At 57.4% G+C, this 17,980-nt stretch overlaps 1 protein-coding gene across 1 annotated transcript; it reads left to right on the top strand.

The window, feature by feature from the left end:
* The first annotated feature begins 10,641 nt into the window (after positions 1-10,641).
* LOC128836115 (voltage-dependent L-type calcium channel subunit alpha-1S-like) lies at positions 10,642-17,680 on the top strand. The gene is made up of 6 exons (XM_054026132.1): positions 10,642-10,725; positions 14,272-14,411; positions 15,020-15,153; positions 16,452-16,604; positions 16,930-17,135; positions 17,657-17,680. Exons 1-6 carry the CDS (start codon positions 10,642-10,644, stop codon positions 17,678-17,680), a joined length of 741 nt encoding a protein of 246 aa, XP_053882107.1.
* The last annotated feature ends 300 nt before the right edge of the window (positions 17,681-17,980 follow it).

Raw genomic sequence — 17,980 nt, forward strand, 5'->3', positions numbered from 1 at the left:
TAATGGGAGGTTTCAGAGTAGCAGCCGTGTTAGTCTGTATCCACAAAAAGAACAGGAGTACTTGTGGCACCTTAGAGACTAACAAATTTATTAGAGCATAAGCTTTCGTGGACTACAGCCCACTTCTTCGGATACATACCGAAGAAGTGGGCTGTAATCCATGAAAGCTTATGCTCTAATAAATTTGTTAGTCTCTAAGGTGCCACAAGTACTCCTGTTCTTCTAGTTAATGGGAGTCATCAAGATGCCAAATCACCATTAATGGCCCACATTTTGCATAATTACAATAGGCCCTCAGAGCTATATTTCATATTTCTAGTTTCAGATACAAGAGTGGTACATTTATACAAATCGGATGATCACACTCAGTAGACAATAAGCTTTGTAATGATACCTTACAAGAGACCTTTTGCACGAAGCATATCTCAGTTACATTATATTCATTTATTCAATGTTTATAAAACCATACAGACTGCACAATGTCACAGCACCGCCCAGGCCGGCGCTGGGAGGCCACCTGTGAGATTCAGCTCCCTGCCCCGTCCAAGGCTCCAGCCCTGCCCTGTGATGCTGAGCCAGGGCAGCAGGCAGGAAGGCCGAGTGCTGTAGACAACAGGCTGCCGAGCTGGGCCCCATCCCTCAGCAGGCTGGGATAGGGCTGGCCCTGCCCATGCCCTACTGTCCAACCTTGTTCCTAGCCCATCCCAGTGGGCCCTGTGGGCTGGCCCCAGCCTCCATGACTCAATGTACCCGCCGCTGGGGCTCCCCTACATTCCAGATTCAGCAACTGCCCTGGAATTCAGCAGCCGTTCGCCTCTCCTGAGCTCCACCCCAGGCCTCCTGGCTCTCCCCTCGGGCTGCCCTCCATCCGCCCTCTGCTCCGGGCCAGTCACCCGCTTGTCGCCATCCTCCCCCCAGCCCTTCGGCCAAGCCTACACAGTGTAGTTAGCGCCTAACAATTCTCTTCCTCACTCAGCTCCTCCATCACCTGGCTCTTTCTCTGCACCTCCTCCTGTGGCGTTCTGCTGCTGAAGGGCCTAGACCGGCAGAGGGGCATCCAGAGGACGGGCTGAGGCCTGAGGAGCCAAGTTCTCCCCAGCAGCGCGGCAGGGTGCCCGGCTCCCCCGCGGCACAGCTCCCGTTAGGGCTAACCCTGCAGAGACATGTTGGCAGCTGGGAGAGAGAAAAGCTGTTTGCTTTGCTGCTCTGCCAGCAGCTCAATTTCTTGGGAGGATGAAAGCCCTCAGCCAGCTCCCACGCCCAGCACAGGCTGGTGAGACCCAGACAGTGCTAGGGGCTGGCGGGGAGGGGAGCGGAGACAAGGAAGGGGAGAGAAAGGGAGCGAATGAAGGGAGGGGTGGAAGGGCAGAGGGGGGAGGTGAGGCAAGCAGAGTGCTGTGGGGGGGACAGAGAAGGGGGGAAGGGAGGGGTCGGGGTTCCCGGGAATGATGTGCAGACAAAAGCTCCACCCAGGAATCCGCTGCTGCTGCCTAGCCAATAGCTGGGAGATCCGCTGTGCAGGGGTGGGGTGTGCAGTGGCAAGGGGCAATTCAGCGGGATGGGGTGTGCAGTGGGCAGTGGGGGGCTGTGCAGTGAGCTGGGGTGTAGCAGGCGGGAGGGGCTGTGCAGTGAGATGGGGTGTAACGGGCAGGGGGCTGTGCAGTGAGGGGTGTAGTAGGTGGTGGGGTCTGCCGTGAGCTGCGGTGTAGCAGGTGGGAGGAGCTGTGCAGTGGGCAGAGGGGGGCTGTGCAGTGAGGGAGTGTAGCAGGTGGGAGAGGCTGTGCAGTGAACTGGGGTGTAGCAGGCGGGTGGGTCTGTGCTTTGAGGGGCTGTAGCAGGCGGGGGGGGAGGGGGGGCTCTGCAGGCGGGGGAAGAATGCCAAGCACATACCCTTGGTAACAGCCCCAGCCCACACATTGTCATTAACCCCTTCCTGTGGTGGCTGTGGCCGAGGCTGTGTGTTCCGTGCTCCATGTTGCACACCTGGGACACGGGGCAGGGACTGGGGCTGCTGACTGATCCCTGGCTTCTCTGGTTCCCTTTCCCAGGAGGCTCTCTCCAAGATTCCCCTGGGATCTATCCCTGGTGCAGGAGCAGGGAGGTGCTCCTGAGGCAAGATCTTTGCCTGGGGAGTACCCTGCTGCCTGTCTCTGTCAGCCTCTTGTGAGATTCCAGGCTCCCATCCCGGGCCGGTGCAAGAAGCGATCGGGTTTTATTTGTTTTGGTTGGAACAAAGTCGCTTGGGCTGCAGTGGCCTTGGCTGGCTCGCTGCTCCCGTTCGCCAACAAAGCACCCTGGTGGGCACAGCCTAGCACTTGTTCCCGAGCCCCTCTGGGCCCATCTCCCCAACCCCGTGGCCCCTGGCTGTGGGGAGGGCTTGGCTCTGGGACATGCCCCTTCCCTCCCAGCTTTTCTCCCCTGCCCGGGGAGCTGGGGGTATGGCAGGGTGAGGAGGAAGGACATAGTGGTGCCATCTGCTGGGATCCCAGGGCGTGCTCTGATTGCCCCTGACCCAATCACAGCAGAGTGGCCTTTGCCTGGCAGATGGAGCCCAGCTCCCGGGTCTGTGGGGCCATGCTGGGCTCTCTGCGTGGGTGCCCCAGGGCTCACCTCCCTGTCCTTGACCTTAACCAGGTGTGACAGAATACAATGGCTGTGTTCACTTTGAACTAATGTCCATGCAAGGGACGCCTTGTGGTGGGTCAGTTCACAACTCATAATTTGCTGATCAATAATCCGATGCAATGTGCACGGAGCGGTGTGACCTGTGACCTGCTAAACACAAGCTGAGCTCCCGGCTAGAAGCATGTTGTCCAGAGAAGTCTGGGGAGTGGTTGAACCAGTTCCTCGGAAACAAAGAGTGAGCTGACGCCTAAGCCAGGTGTAAACAGGACCGATGGATCGCTACCTACTAGGTGGCCATTCCTTGGCAGGAGCAAAAAATCGACATTTTAGCAAAGAACCAGCATGAAGTTCCCACCCATACAGCCTGCCTGGTGCCTCGCTCTCAGCGGGAAATGCTTCTCAAAGGGGGACAGGACTATAAAAGGAAGGGGCAGATCCCCCTCAGGCACCCCTCTCTCTTTCCCTGCCCATTGCATTCACTGCACCTGAAGCGACGAAGGTAGCGTTTGTTGGATCTGGAGGAGGGGTCCCATCCTGAAGAGGTTGGTCAGTCAGACTGCGAAAAGCACGTGGTGAGAAAACTTGGTTTTGAATCTAATAGACTGTTAAGTTGGGCACCAGAAGCGTTTTATCTTTATTTTTCTTGTAACTGTGTCTGACTTTTCTGCCTCATTGCTTGTACTCATTGAGAATCTCTCTTTGTACGTAATACACTTGTTTGATCTAATCCAGCATGTTCCAGTCGTGTCTGGGTAACTCCATTTGGGGTAACAACTCGGGTACATATTCTTCCCTTAAAGGAATAACGGACTTAGTATATTAGTACTGCCCAGCCAGGAGGGGGTTGGGCACTACAGAACATGCATTTCTGGGGGGAACTGTGGGACAGAGGGTGTGTTGGGGTCACTCTGTCAGAGCCCAGGTGTGGCTGGCTGCCTGCAGCACACGCAGACATGGATGGGAGTGATTTCCACGCTGAAGGCTCCCTGTTGGAGGTGACAGGAGCAATACAGTGGCAAGGGCACCCCAGGGTGCAGGGCAGGGGTGACTCATTGGTCTGGCTGGCACCCTGGCAGGTCACACCCCAATGGCTGGTTTTTGCAAGGGTCGGGGAATTTGACTGTCCCTGATGCCCTATTTCTTGGGGGAGGGGAGGGACCGCAGGGCTTGGGTTCTGTGCCCACATCAGCTGGACCCTCTGGGAGGAGCAGGGGCCTTGTGGGATGTGGCTGGGTTGGGAGCTGCCTGTGGCCGGGCTGGGTTGGGAGCTGGCTGAGGCTGGCTGGGTTGGGAGCTGGCTGCGGCCGGGCTGGGTTGGGAGCTGGCTGAGGCCGGGCTGGGTTGGGAGCTGGCTGAGGCCGGGCTGGGTTGGGAGCTGGCTGCGGCTGGCTGGGTTGGGAGCTGGCTGAGGCTGGCTGGGTTGGGAGCTGCCTGCGGCTGGCTGGGTTGGGAGCTGGCTGAGGCTGGGCTGGGTTGGGAGCTGGCTGAGGCTGGGCTGGGTTGGGAGCTGCCTGCGGCTGGGCTGGGTTGGGAGCTGCCTACGGCTGGGCTGGGTTGGGAACTGGCTGTGGCTGGGCTGGGTTGGGAGCTGGCTGCGGCTGGGCTGGGTTGGGAGCTGGCTGCGGCTGGGCTGGGTTGGGAGCTGGCTGCGGCTGGCTGGGTTGGGAGCTGGCTGAGGCTGGCTGGGTTGGGAGCTGGCTGAGGCTGGGCTGGGTTGGGAGCTGGCTGCGGCTGGGCTGGGTTGGGAGCTGGCTGAGGCTGGGCTGGGTTGGGAGCTGGCTGCGGCTGGCTGGGTTGGGAGCTGGCTGAGGCTGGCTGGGTTGGGAGCTGGCTGAGGCTGGGCTGGGTTGGGAGCTGGCTGCGGCTGGGCTGGGTTGGGAGCTGGCTGAGGGTGGGCTGGGTTGGGAGCTGGCTGAGGCTGGCTGGGTTGGGAGCTGGCTGAGGCTGGCTGGGTTGGGAGCTGGCTGCGGCTGGCTGGGTTGGGAGCTGGCTGAGGCTGGCTGGGTTGGGAACTGGCTGAGGCTGGCTGGGTTGGGAGCTGGCTGAGGCTGGGTGAGGCTGGGCTGGGTTGGGAACTGGCTGCGGCCGGGCTGGGGTTGGGAGCTGGCTGAGGCTGGCTGGGTTGGGAGCTGGCTGAGGCCGGGCTGGGTTGGGAGCTGGCTGAGGCCGGGCTGGGTTGGGAGCTGGCTGCGGCCGGGCTGGGTTGGGAACTGGCTGAGGCCGGGCTGGGTTGGGAGCTGGCTGAGGCTGGCTGGGTTGGGAACTGGCTGAGGCTGGCTGGGTTGGGAGCTGGCTGAGGCTGGCTGGGTTGGGAACTGGCTGAGGCTGGCTGGGTTGGGAACTGGCTGAGGCTGGCTGGGTTGGGAGCTGGCTGCGCCTGGGCTGGGTTGGAAGCTGGCTGCGGCTGGGCTGGGTTGGGAGCTGGCTGAAGCTGGCTGGGTTGGGAGCTGGCTGAAGCTGGCTGGGTTGGGAACTGGCTGAGGCTGGGCTGGGTTGGGAGCTGGCTGAGGCTGGGCTGGGGTTGGGAGCTGGCTGCGGCTGGGCTGGGTTGGGAGCTGGCTGAGGCTGGGCTGGGTTGGGAACTGGCTGAGGCTGGGCTGGGTTGGGAGCTGGCTGAGGCTGGCTGGGTTGGGAACTGGCTGAGGCTGGCTGGGTTGGGAGCTGGCTGAGGCTGGGCTGGGTTGGGAGCTGGCTGCAGCCGGGCTGGGTTGGGAGCTGACTGCAGCCGGGCTGGGTTGGGAGCTGGCTGAGGCTGGCTGGGTTGGGAACTGGCTGAGGCTGGGCTGGGTTGGGAGCTGGCTGAGGCTGGCTGGGTTGGGAACTGGCTGAGGCTGGCTGGGTTGGGAGCTGGCTGAGGCTGGCTGGGTTGGGAACTGGCTGAGGCTGGCTGGGTTGGGAGCTGGCTGAGGCTGGGCTGGGTTGGAAGCTGGCTGAAGCTGGCTGGGTTGGGAGCTGGCTGAAGCTGGCTGGGTTGGGAACTGGCTGAGGCTGGGCTGGGTTGGGAGCTGGCTGAGGCTGGGCTGGGGTTGGGAGCTGGCTGCGGCTGGGCTGGGTTGGGAGCTGGCTGAGGCTGGGCTGGGTTGGGAACTGGCTGAGGCTGGGCTGGGTTGGGAGCTGGCTGAGGCTGGCTGGGTTGGGAACTGGCTGAGGCTGGCTGGGTTGGGAGCTGGCTGAGGCTGGGCTGGGTTGGGAGCTGGCTGCGGCTGGGCTGGGTTGGGAGCTGGCTGCGGCTGGGCTGGGTTGGGAGCTGGCTGCGGCTGGCTGGGTTGGGAGCGGGCTGCGGCTGGCTGGGTTGGGAGCGGGCTGCAGCCGGGCTGGGTTGGGAGCTGGCTGCGGCCGGGCTGGGTTGGGAACTGGCTGAGGCTGGCTGGGTTGGGAACTGGCTGCGGCCTGGCTGGGTTGGGAACTGGCTGCGGCCGGGCTGGGTTGGGAACTGGCTGCGGCCGGGCTGGGTTGGGAACTGGCTGAGGCTGGCTGGGTTGGGAACTGGCTGAGGCTGGCTGGGGTTTTCACCTTCTTGTACCTCCCTGGGGACCTGGGCCGGAGTTAAAGCAGAGACCCAGAGCTGAGAGGCTGCGCTCAAAGCCCCAGCCGCTGGGCCTTGCTGACCCCCCCAGGAAGCGCAGGGAACTGTCCCCAAGGGCAGGAAGAGCTCTGGGCGCTTTAACACAGGCTTACAAATAGAACAAGCTCCTGCGCTGTGAGAGCGAGAGGCCAATGGGGGCCGGGCTCGGCCCACTGGGCAGAGCTGGGCAGGGCTCCCCGACACCACAGCACAGAGCGACGGGCTCTGGCACCCGCTTGGGCTTCCATGAACATGGGGAGAGAGGAGAGCCCGATGTGGGGTGCACAGGCAACTGCGTGCGAGACCTCTGGGAGTTCAGGCAAGCTTAGGGTTACCATTAGTCCGGATTCCCCCGGACATGTCCGGCTTTTTGAGCTAAAAATAGCGTCGGGGGGATTTGTAAATGTCCGGACTTCCCCCCCCATGCAGAGCGCACGCGGCTAACAGGGCAGCCGGCTGGATGGTGTCACTTACATGGGGCTCTGACAGCCGGAGAGAGCCCGTCCTCCACTTCCCCCTCCTCCCCCCTGCAGCTGAGATCACTCCCTCCCTCCCTCCCTGCATTCGCAGATCGCCTCCGGCAGTCTGGAGCTCCTCCCCCGCCAGCCAGCCTGCCGGGAGAACGGCTCACAGAGACGTTAGCCGAAGGCCGACGACAAGGGAGCCAGGGGGTCGGAGAAGGGGCAGGGAGGTTCTGGAGGGGGCAGTCAAGAGATGTTGGGGGGAGTCTGGAGTTCGGAGGGGCTTTCTGGGGGTGGGGGTGTGGAGAAGGTTTTGGGCAGTCAGGGTACAGGTAGGGGGTAGGGTCCTGGGAGGCATTTGGGGGGGTAGTTAGGGGACAAGGAACAGGGAGGCTTAGGTAGGGGGTGGGGTTCTGGAGGGCAGTTAGGAGCAGGGGTCCCAGGAGGGGGCAGTCAAGGGACAAGGAGCGGGGGGAGGGGTGTTTGGGAGTTCTGGGGGGGGGCTGTCAGGGGGCAGGGAGCAGAGGGGTTTAGATGGGTCAGAAGTTCTGGGGGGGGGGGGCTGTCAGGGGCTGGGGAGTGGTTGGATGGGGCGTGGGAGTCCCAGGGGTCTGTCTGGGGGTGGGGGTGTGGATAAGGGTTGGGGCAGTCAGGGTACAGGTAGGGGGTAGATTCCTAGGGGGCCAGTTAGGATGGGGGGAGGGTCTCAGAAGGGGGCAGTCAGGGGACAAGAGGCAGGGAGGCTTAGGTAGGGGGTGGAGTCCTGGGGGGCAGTTAGGGGCAGGGGTCCCAGGAGGGAGCAGTCAGGGGACAAGGAGCGGGGGGAGGGTTGGGGGTTCTGAGGGGGGGAAGTGGGAGGAGCAGGGGCGGGGCTAGGGCAGGACGGGGCCGGGGCTAGGGCGGGGCTCCTCCCGTCCTCTTTTTTGCTTGCTGAAATATGGTAACCCTAGTTCTGAGGCTCCAGGGAAAGAAGCCAGGGCCTGGTTCTCCTCTCGCTCCCCATTCACACCGGCATAATCTGATTGGTGTCACACCTGATTGACAGTGGGCTGAGTAAGGAGCACAGGACCATGCTGTCCACAGACACTCCTATCCTCCATCAGTCTCTATAGCACTAGGTGCCCAAGAGGCAGTGTGGTCTAGTGGGTGAGGCACTGGGCTGGGCGTGAGGAGACCCAGCTCTGCCACTGCGCTGCTGGATGCCCTTGGGCAACCTGGGGGTTGTAATGCCATTCACTGACAATGGCCTGCCGCCCCCCTGTACCGACAGATGGCGTTGTGACCTGGCACACAGGGCGTCTGTTGCTGTGCCGTGGAACACAGGGGAGTCCACCAAGAACTTGACCCCTGGCAGCACTGGCTCACACACTGTGTGGGTCAGAAAGTGGGGAGACTTCCCGGCCAAGGGAGACCCAGGGTCCCTGCAGGAGGAGGGGGTGGGATGAGCAGGGACTGGAATTTACACCCCTCTCCAATATCTGAACTGCCGTCACTGCTAAAGGGGCATTTTGAGCTGAGGTGCCTGGCACAGACTGGCAGGTTGGTGTGACTCACACACCCAGCGGGCGTGTTGGCCTGGCAGGAGGGATGCTTACATGTGTACTTGGCACGTAGGACGATTGGGTATCAGAGGCGTGAGGGTCTATCCTATCCATGCATGTCTGGATTCTGCAGGTCAGCACTCTGGCTGCCAGATTTAACTGGGCCATGGCCCATGTATGAGCAATTCCCTGCATACATCCTACCCTGGAAACCCCAATGCCTGCAGTGTCACCTACCTCCCTGCCTTGTCCCCTGTGTGTTGCCAGCGTGAATACTGTGGCAGAGGGAAGAGTAGTCCACTGGCAGTAGGGGGGTGGCCTACTGGACAGCTATGAGACAAACGTGCCACATGGCTAGCCAGTGTTGGTCTATAAGACCTTGCTACATGGAGTGTATGGGCTGTGGGTACAGACCCAAAGAGACTTGTAGAAAGCAGAGCCGGGGAGGGGACTCTGCTCTGCTTAAAAAGACTATAGAGACAAGGCGGGTGAGGGAATATCTTTTATTGGACCAACATCTGTTGGCGAGAGAGACAAGCTTTGGCGCTACACAGAGCTCTTCTTCGGGTCTGGGAAAGCTGAGCTGTACTAAATACAAGGTGGAACAGATGGTTTAGCATAAGTAGTTAACACATTCACCCACCTAGTCTCGCACATATTCTAAGGGACCATTCAAGGTGAAGTGGCCCGTTACCACCTCTGCAGTCATGGGACAAACAAAGGGGGTTAGTGGGTTACAGATTGTTGTAATAAGCCATAAATCCAGTGTCATAGACTCAGACTTTAAGGTCAGAAGGGACCATTAAGATAATCTAGTCTGACCTCCTGCAGAATGCAGGCCACAGAATCTCACCCACCCACTCCTGTATCAAACCTGTGTCTGAGACATTCAAGTCCTCAAATCATGGTTTAAAGACTTCAAGATGCAGACAATCTTCCAGCAAGTGACCCATGCCACACGCTGCAGAGGAAGGTAAAAAAAACCCAGAGCCTCTTTATTAAGATGGTGATTTTTGGTGTCTAGCAACATTATGAATTTAAGCTCCCAGGCTCGTCTTTTGAAAGCGTCGTGCAGGTTTCCTTTGAGGTGGAGAACTGAGAGGTCAGATGCAGAGTGGTCGTTTGGTGAAAAGTGTTTGCCCGCAGGTGATTGGGTGTTTTTGTTTTTTATCATTTTACTGTGCAAGTTCATTCGAGAGTGTAGGGATTGTTTGGTTTCACCCACATAGTTGTTGTTGGGCACTGGGTGAGGTACACCACATGTTGTGATAGGCATGTGTAGGACCCATGGATCTTGAAAGGTGTGTTGTGTGGGGTGTTGGTCATTGCAGCAGTGGAGCTATGTCTGCAGGTTTTACATCTGTTGTTCTGGTGCCACTTTGAGTCGGTGTGTCCTAGTCTGTGAGGAGCTTGCTTCTGATGATGAGTTTGGAGAGGATGGGGGGGTTGTTTGAAGGCCAGAAGAAAGAGTCCAGGAAAGCTCTTTCAGGATGTGGTCTCCATCGAGTATAGGTTGTAACTGTTGGATGATGTCCAATGATATGGCTCCCAGTGTGGGGTCGTTCCTTGATGTGATCTGTTTCTCTGGTGGAGTGCCCTTGTTTGGTGAAGGCAGTTTTAAGTCTGTAGCCCAGACTTCATAGATTTCCACCACACCTTAATCCATTCTATAAGACCATGTTTTCAGTATATATACTTTGATCCTGCTTTGAGCAGGAGATTGGACTAGATTACCTCCTGAGGTCCCTTCCAACCCCGATATTCGATGAGTCTAACTCCTTACATAATATCAGTACATACATCTCACAATGATATCAATAACCAATGTGACACTGGCTTTCTGTGGATACCTCTCATGACATTCTTGGGTGAATGAGAAGGTGCATACTGGCCTTAGGGTACACCTGTACCCCTCTGTACCTCCTTGTTGGTTGGCATTAACAGGTTCTCGGGTCACAATATGGAATGGGGCTGCTAGCTATACAGTGATACCTGGCATGTTTGCTGTCTGTGTGGAGGTGAAAAGGGAGCTACATGGGCTTTGGCCTGATTTCTTGCACAGCACCTAGAGGTGGGTCCCATCCTCTGTTAAGGTGAATTCACTCTTTCAGTTCTGGTATTTTCTAATCTACCAGTCAAATGAATACTTAGGAAGATATGTGTGGGCCAAACCTGGCATGCACCCCTATTGATGGCAGCAGGAGATGGGCATCTGTCTTAGAGTCTGGCTCCGAAGAGCATTCAGGGTGTAATTCCAGGTGGGGTCAGGATTTCAGCGGCCCCCAGAGCAAACTGAAAGTGGGGAATCTCCCTGCCCTGTTATTGTGGGGTGTGAATGTAAAAACATAAATATAAATACCCCCCCCAATATCTGGCTGGTTCTAAAGTATTTAAATCCTGACCTGGAAGAGGCCCCAGCAACGGGCAGTGATTAGCGTCAGCTGGGATGATGGACAGGCGGCCGACACTGCTGTGCCCGGTGCAAAACGCAGCAACTATTCTGGGCCCTGATGGCCGCAGGCAGCTGCGCTGGGTCAGCTGAAGCGCCAGACAGCAAAGCCTCTGGACGAAGACAGGAGAGGAGGGGGGCAGCATCCTCTCTGCCCAAATGGAGTTTAGGGGTTTTCTCCCCTTCCCCTGGTTTGCCAAACCTCAGTTTCCTGCCACTAGTGGGGGCAGGAACACAAAGGGAGCTGGAATTAGGGTGACCAGATAGCAAGTGTGAAAAATCGGGACAGGGGGTGAGGGGTAATAGGTGCCTATATAAGAGAAAGCCCCAAACATTGGGACTGTCCCTATAAAATCAGGACACCTGGTCACCCTAGCTCGAACCCATCAAGCACAGCCCTGGGCAAAACCAGGGCTCAGTTTGGGTTTCGATGGGAGCGAGGGGCCCCACTGATGGGAAACTGGCTGAAGTGGGGGAAAGGGGCTCTGCTGGGGGGCCTGGCCGCAGTGGACGTGAGGGGCCCAGATGGGAGAATTGGCCTCAGTGGGGCTGGGGACAGCTAGGGGGACTGGCGGCAGTGGGGGTGAGGGGTCCAGCTGGGGGGACTGGCCACAGTGGGAGTGAGGGACCCATCTGGGGGGACTGGCCAGAGTGGGGGTGTGGGGCTCAGATGTCATATTCAACTGTACTTAATAAAGAGGGACAAGATCATGGTGGAATGGAGCAGAGGGGGCCGGGCTCAGGAGGAAGACAGAGGCTACTTCTGGGGGGATTCTGCACCAAAATTTTAAAAATGCTGTGCCAAAATTTTAAAAAATCTGCATATTTTATTTGTCAAAATGACACAATATAATCACTTTAGTTTCAATTATTTTGGTAATTTATTTCAAAATACCTGTCAACAAGTATGTCAACAAAATGCAGACAACAGCAAAAAAGATTCTTCCAGGAGTAGAGAATTAAAGAAACCTCTATGATGTCCCAGTTCCAGTTGAGGGGCGCTGGAAGGAGTTGTGTGGGGCCCCCCCAGAGCCCAGACACCTGCACTCCCATCCCCAGAGCTGAACCACACTGCACCCCCTGGCCCAGACACCAGCACCGCCTCCCCCCAGAGCCCAGCCGCAGGGCACTCCCTGCCCAGAGACCAACACCCCCTCCCCCCAGGGCCCAGCCGCGGGGCACTCCCTGCCCAGAGACCAACACCCCCTCCCCGCAGAGCCCAGCCGCAGGGCACTCCCTGCCCAGACCAACACCCCCTCCCCCCAGAGCCCAGCCGTGGGGCACTCCCTGCCCAGAGACCAACACCCCCTCCCCGCAGAGCCCAGCCGCAGGGCACTCCCTGCCCAGAGCCCAACACCCCTCCCCGCAGAGCCCAGCCGCAGGGCACTCCCTGCCCAGAGACCAACACCCCCTCCCCCCAGAGCCCAGCTGCAGGGCACTCCCTGCCCAGAGACCAACACCCCCTCCCCCCAGAGCCCAGTCGCGGGGCAGTCCCTGGCATAGACACCAGCACCCCCAGAGCCTTTACTCCCCCCAGCTTCTTTACTGTCCCACCAGGGGACATGGTGTAGTGCAGCCCTGTCCTTCCTCAGCCTTTGCCAGAGCTGGCTGCATCTCCAAGGCCCTCTCCATCCCTGGGAGAATGAGCATCAAAGTGCTCCACTCTGCAGAGTCAAGCGGCCCCTAGTGGCAGTTAGAAATTCTGCAGTGGCAACGGAATTCTGCAAAATTTTGCATTGTGTGGTGGCGCAGAATTCCCCCGAGGAGTAAGAGGCTGTGCGTGAGCAGGAGCAGCAGGTGTGGAGGTGACCTGGGAGTTGGCTGTGGAAGGAATGCTAGCTGGGTACAGAGTTATTGGGAGGCTATGGATGCAAATCACATGCAGATCAGCAAGCCACTTAGTGAGAAAGTGGGGGGCTTCTCTCAAAGAGTATTAAACTGGTTTGCTCCGTTTTCTCTCTTAACAACAGGGGATACGTGAATTAGAGATTCTCACCCAATAGCAGTATTGCCAACCTCAAGAGATCAAGAATCATAGAAGATCAGGGTTGGAGGAGACCTCAGGAGGTCATCTAGTCCAACCCCCTGCTCAGAGCAGGACCATGACTCACATCCTCTAAAATCATGTGATTGGCCCCACAATCAGTGAGATTTTTTTAAAAAAAATCATCAAACTCTGTTTTTCAATCTGTCTTTTCGCTTTCGAACTCTCCTCTGCTTGTGTGTGTGTGTGTGTGTGTGTGTGTGTGAGAGAGAGAGAGAGAGAGAGAGAGAGAGAGAGAGACAATGTCCGGTTGACAAGTCAACCTTTAATGAACACGTGCCTCTCTCTGGCTGCTTGAATGGAAGCTGCAAGTAGACAGACATACTTCAGGAGAATTCAAAAGGAGAAGATGCAGAAGATGTTGTATTTGGGCTAGTCCTCAGTACCAAGAGATTTATTTCAATATAATAGTCGTGCTTCTGGTAATGGTATCTCCTTATGAGGATGGAGCCCCTCAAAAGTATCCATTCCAAAATGGAGAGCTACCGTAGAGGGAAGGCATCCATACTGGTTGGGAAAAGGGGAGGATGTATGGGAAGTTCTTGTACACAGGTATAACCCTAAGTACTCAGTGGAGAGCTCGGTCGTGTGACAAAGTTACAATATGATAGAAAAACCTAATTCACACACATTTAGAAATAGACTGAACAAGGCCTATAACATGGAGCCGGCAAATGAGCAATGAACAGCTGAGAAACACAAAGCATTCTCTCTGTGCAGCATGTTTTCCAATGATTTTTGAATAATGAGGTGAGCTGTAAAGATCTTGACATGTAAGAAGATCTTTACAACAGCAAGCCCCTTTCAGAGCTTTCCTTAGCTCAGTGCAGTAGTTACAGTCATAATCCCTGAATATGATTTTTTTTTAAAAATAATCAATTCAGTCACATTCAAAGCATTTCAACAATAATTTAAACCATCTTCTGTTGTTATATAATTTTGATAACTACATACATATGTACATGATCCAGTAATTACAATGAATAATTTGGTTTTTAATTAATAATTGTCCAAATAACTAAAAATAAATCATTTTTTATTTTAAATAGTCTTCCTTCTCTTTCGCAGCCTCCCCATCCCCCCATCAGTTCAGGCCCCCCATCAGTCCCCAACCCCTAAATCCAGCCCCCGGAGCCTCACCTCTGCTCCTCCTAGGTTTCCTCGCCCCCCTTTCCCAGGCCTGGGGGTTGTAGTGGGGTCCCCTCTCATCTCCCCTTTCCCAGGCTGGGGGGTTAGGGATGGCTCCCTCTGTCCCTTTCCAGGCCAGGTGCTGGAGGGGAAAAGAGCAGAGGTCCTGCCCTGTCCATGTTTTTCACAGGATGGGAGGAGGGAACGGAGCCAGTGCTGGCTCTGCCGGCTTCCAGCACGACCAAACTTCGCAAGGGGGCTGTAGCTTCTTGCGTCAATGCCAGACAGGCTCCAGACCCCCCTGAAATCCGGTCACCCACTATAAAGTCAAAAGCTGCACTTTGCTGCATGATTGCTGTGGGGGGTCCCAGGGCTGCTGGGTCATTCCCCCTCACTAGGCATCGCTGATCTGTTACCCACCTCACTCCTGGTTCCCTCCTGCCCTTTGTCTCTCATAGGAGAAGATAGAGTACGTCTTCCTGATCATCTTTACCATTGAAGCCACACTCAAGATCATCGCCTATGGGTTTCTACTTCACACGGACGCCTACCTCCGAAACGGCTGGAACGTGCTGGACTTCGCCATTGTCTCTTTGGGGTAAAGGAGAGCTGGTTTGGCGGGGTGGGCAGAAGGTTTCTTAGAAAATGTCCTGTCTGTTCTTGGGGCGGGTTGTGAGACCATGGTAGGGAGAGCGTGACCAGGCCCGAGACCTGGAGTTGGAGCCAAAGCCCACTGAAGCCGGTGGGAGCGTTTCTAGTGACTCCCCTTGGAGGAGGCTCACTTGCCTTTTCCCACACGGCGCCCCTCTGCCTGAGACGACTCCCCTGAGCTCGCCCGCACGCCCTCTCCACTTTTAAGTCCTCCTTCGAGACCTATAGGTTCTGCACACGGGCTGGCTTTAAATCAGAGCTGGGAGAATAACCGATCTTTCGATTCACTGGCCAAGCCGAAAAACAGAAAAAAAGCTGCACTGAACCGGTCTGAGATGAGGTTATAGTTTAGCTGTGCTGGCAGGGGCTGTGGTGTGAACTTCCCCGGTCCGGCCTGTACAGGGTGAGATTGACTTTCCTCGCTTGGATTTTTTTTTTTTTTTTGTACTGTCTCCTTCCCCCCTTTCCCTCTCCCTCCATGTTCCTTCTCTCGCCTCCCTCCTCCCCTTTCCCCTCTCTTCCCTGTCCCACTCCCTTCCTCACCCACTCTGGCAGGCTGGTCACGGTGGTTGTGGAGCAGATCAACGTGATGCAGGGCATACCGCCGTCGGGGAAGGGTGGCTTTGACGTCAAAGCCCTGCGAGCCTTCCGCGTGCTGAGACCCCTGCGCCTGGAGTCGGGAGTGCCAAGTGGGTGAAAGCTGCCCGGACGGCAGGCGGCTCGCTGGCAGGAGGCTAGGGTCACGGCAGCTGCAGTAGGCTTCCCCTTCGCACGGGTCTGTGGCCAGCCCCCAGCTGGGCCTCAGTGGAATGCCAACCGATCAGCAAAGTCTAGATCAGGGGTGGCCAACCTGAGCCTGAGAAGGAGCCAGAATTGACCAATGTACATTGCCAAAGAGCCACAGTAATACGTCAGCAGCCCCCAATCAGCTCCCTCCCCCCCCCGCTCCCAGAGCCTCCCACCCTCCGACAGCCTCGCCAATCAGCACCTCCCCCTTCCTCCCCGCACCTCCAGATCAGCTGTTTCGTGGCGTGCAGGAGGCTCTGGGGGCAGGGCTGGCTCCAGGGTTTTGGCCGCCCCAAGCAGCCAAACAACAACAACAAAAAGCCGTGATCGCGATCTGTGGCGGCAATTTGGCGGGAGGTCCTTCGCTCCAAGCCGGAGTGAGGGACCATCCGCCGAATTGCCGCCGAATAGCTGGACGTGCCGCCCCTCTCCGGAGTGGCCGCCCCAAGCACCTGCTTGACAAGCTGGTGCCTGCAGCTGGCCCTGTCTAGGGGGGAGGGGGAAGAGTGAGGGCACGGCAGGCTCAGGGAAGGGCGCGGGAAGGAGTGGAGTGGGGGCAGGGCCAGGGGCTGAGCAGTGAGCACCCCCCGGCACATTGGAAAGTTGGTGCCGGTAGCTCCAGCCCCGGAGTCGGTGCCTATACAAGGAGCTGCATGTTAACTTCTGAAGAGCCGCATGTGGCTCCGGAGCAACAGGTTGGCCACCCCTGATCTAGATAGTCCCAGTGCTAGTGTCCCTCGCGGAGATATAACCCACCAAGACCCAGCATGCGCCAATCCCACCATAGCCTGTTGTGAAAGGAGCTGGTGGGGGTCACCCCAGTGTCTAGGAGCCAGATGCCCCCATCCTGAGACCATCTCCCAAGGAGATGAACTGCGGGAACTCAGCCTTCCCCGATCCCTCTGGGGCAGTGTGAGGGGGCCTGGAGCTGCTGCTGCCTGTAATGGGATTGAGAGATTTCAGTCACCAGGGCTTTCCTTCTCACACACCCCCCCTCCTGGGACATATAGGGACACGTGCTGGGGAGGAAGGATGGCCTAGTTGTTGACACCAGTGAGAGCTGGGCCCAGGTCCCTCCCTCTCTTCCCTGCCATGTGCTGTGGTGGCGAAGCGGTTCAATGTGTCTGTGAGACGCCGTGCTGCCAGTTAGGAGGGGAGGGGGGTGTGACCTGTTACCCTTCTCTATCTCTCTGGGCTGCAGGCCTGCAGGTGGTCCTGAACTCCATCATCAAGGCCATGGTGCCCCTGCTCCACATCACCCTGCTGGTCCTCTTCATGATCATCATCTACGCCATCGTCGGGCAGGAGCTGTTCAAGGGAAAGTTGCACAAGACTTGCTACTACATCGGGACAGGTCTGGAACGTGGGCGACCCTCCCACCAGCCGGGGGGGCCATGCCATAACCCTCCCAGCCACACCATATAGCCATATAACCATATGACGTGGCTGGGAGGTGTATGCCATATCTGGGGGCGTTATATGACTACATGGCATGGCTGGGAGGGTTATGGCATGGCTGGGGGCATTATATGGCTATATGGTGTGGCTAGGAGGTATATTGCACTGCGCCAGAGCCCTCATCTGGGTGGGGCTGGGGGCTAAGGCACAAGCAGCAGCAGGAGTGTAGTTGTCCTTCTCCTCTGCTCAGCCTGACTTCTGTGCTTCGGTTTCACCCTCAGATATCATTGCCAAAGGGGAAATGGAGAAGCCATCCCCGTGCACCACCAACAGCCACGGGTATCACTGCACCCTCAACGGCACTGAGTGCAGGAGTGGGTGGCCAGGGCCCAACAACGGCATCACCCATTTTGATAATTTTGGCTTCGCCATGCTGACTGTGTATCAGTGCATCACCATGGAGGACTGGACGGAAGTCCTCTACTGGGTAGGTGCAGGCCTGAGCCCGCTGGCTGCGAGGGAGGAGACGCCGGCACGCTCTTTGAACAAGAACATGGTACTAAGCGGGTTGGGCTGGCCAGGCTTCCCAAATGGTGGGAATCCTTCCGGGGCAGCGAGCCCCGCAGACCCTGCAGCTACTGGATGATGTATCCACTGAGCAATGAGCTCCCAGGGAGAAGGTGGCACCCGCCAGTGCAGCAGAGTGTTTGAACCCTGCCTAGCCAAGAGAGACCCTGTCCAAGTACCGCTGAGACTCTCAAACGAACCCCACCCTTGCCTTAAAAGACAGGAGCCTGGTGGGAGGGAGTCCTCGGACGGCTCCTCAGCTCTGGAGCTCAGGTATAAGCGACCATAAACTTGCCCTCCAAGCCACAAAGAATGGTAGGGGAGGAAGGATGGTGTGACGGCTCAGGGACAGGCTGGGAATTGCAGAGCTGAGTTCCAGTCCTGCCTCTGCCTCTGGAAAGCGCTTGGTGTGTTACCCTTCTGGGCATCCTTTGTTCCCAGGAGTGTGGGCTGAGGGCAGCTTGAGACACAGGTTGCTGGGCCAGTGTCTGATATTGTATCTGGTGGCTTTTAATAATAACACCACCTAGCTCTTATACAGTGCTTTTCACCATTAGATCTTAAAGCATTTCACCGTCATTAACCCCCCCTGCCCCACTCACCCCCCGGGAGGCAGGCAGGATAGTGCTATTATCTCCATTGCACAGATGGGGAGCTGAGACCCAGAGGCTAAGTGACATGCTCAAGGTCACACAAGGAGTCTGTGGCAGAGTAGGGAGTTGGGTCTTCAAAGCCTTAAACTAGTGCCCTAACCACTGGGTTCCT

The sequence above is a fragment of the Malaclemys terrapin genome, chromosome 4 (assembly GCF_027887155.1).
Source record: "Malaclemys terrapin pileata isolate rMalTer1 chromosome 4, rMalTer1.hap1, whole genome shotgun sequence".
Taxonomy (NCBI): domain Eukaryota; kingdom Metazoa; phylum Chordata; order Testudines; family Emydidae; genus Malaclemys; species Malaclemys terrapin.

Coding starts and splice junctions, on each gene's coding strand:
- LOC128836115 (XM_054026132.1), top strand. CDS start 10,642: ATGGACAGGCGGCCGACACTGCTGTGCCCGGTGCAAAACGCAGCAACT. Junction 10,726..14,271: donor GCCGCAGGCAGCTGCGCTGG/GTCAGCTGAAGC, acceptor TGTCTCTCATAG/GAGAAGATAGAGTACGTCTT. Junction 14,412..15,019: donor TTCGCCATTGTCTCTTTGGG/GTAAAGGAGAGC, acceptor CCACTCTGGCAG/GCTGGTCACGGTGGTTGTGG.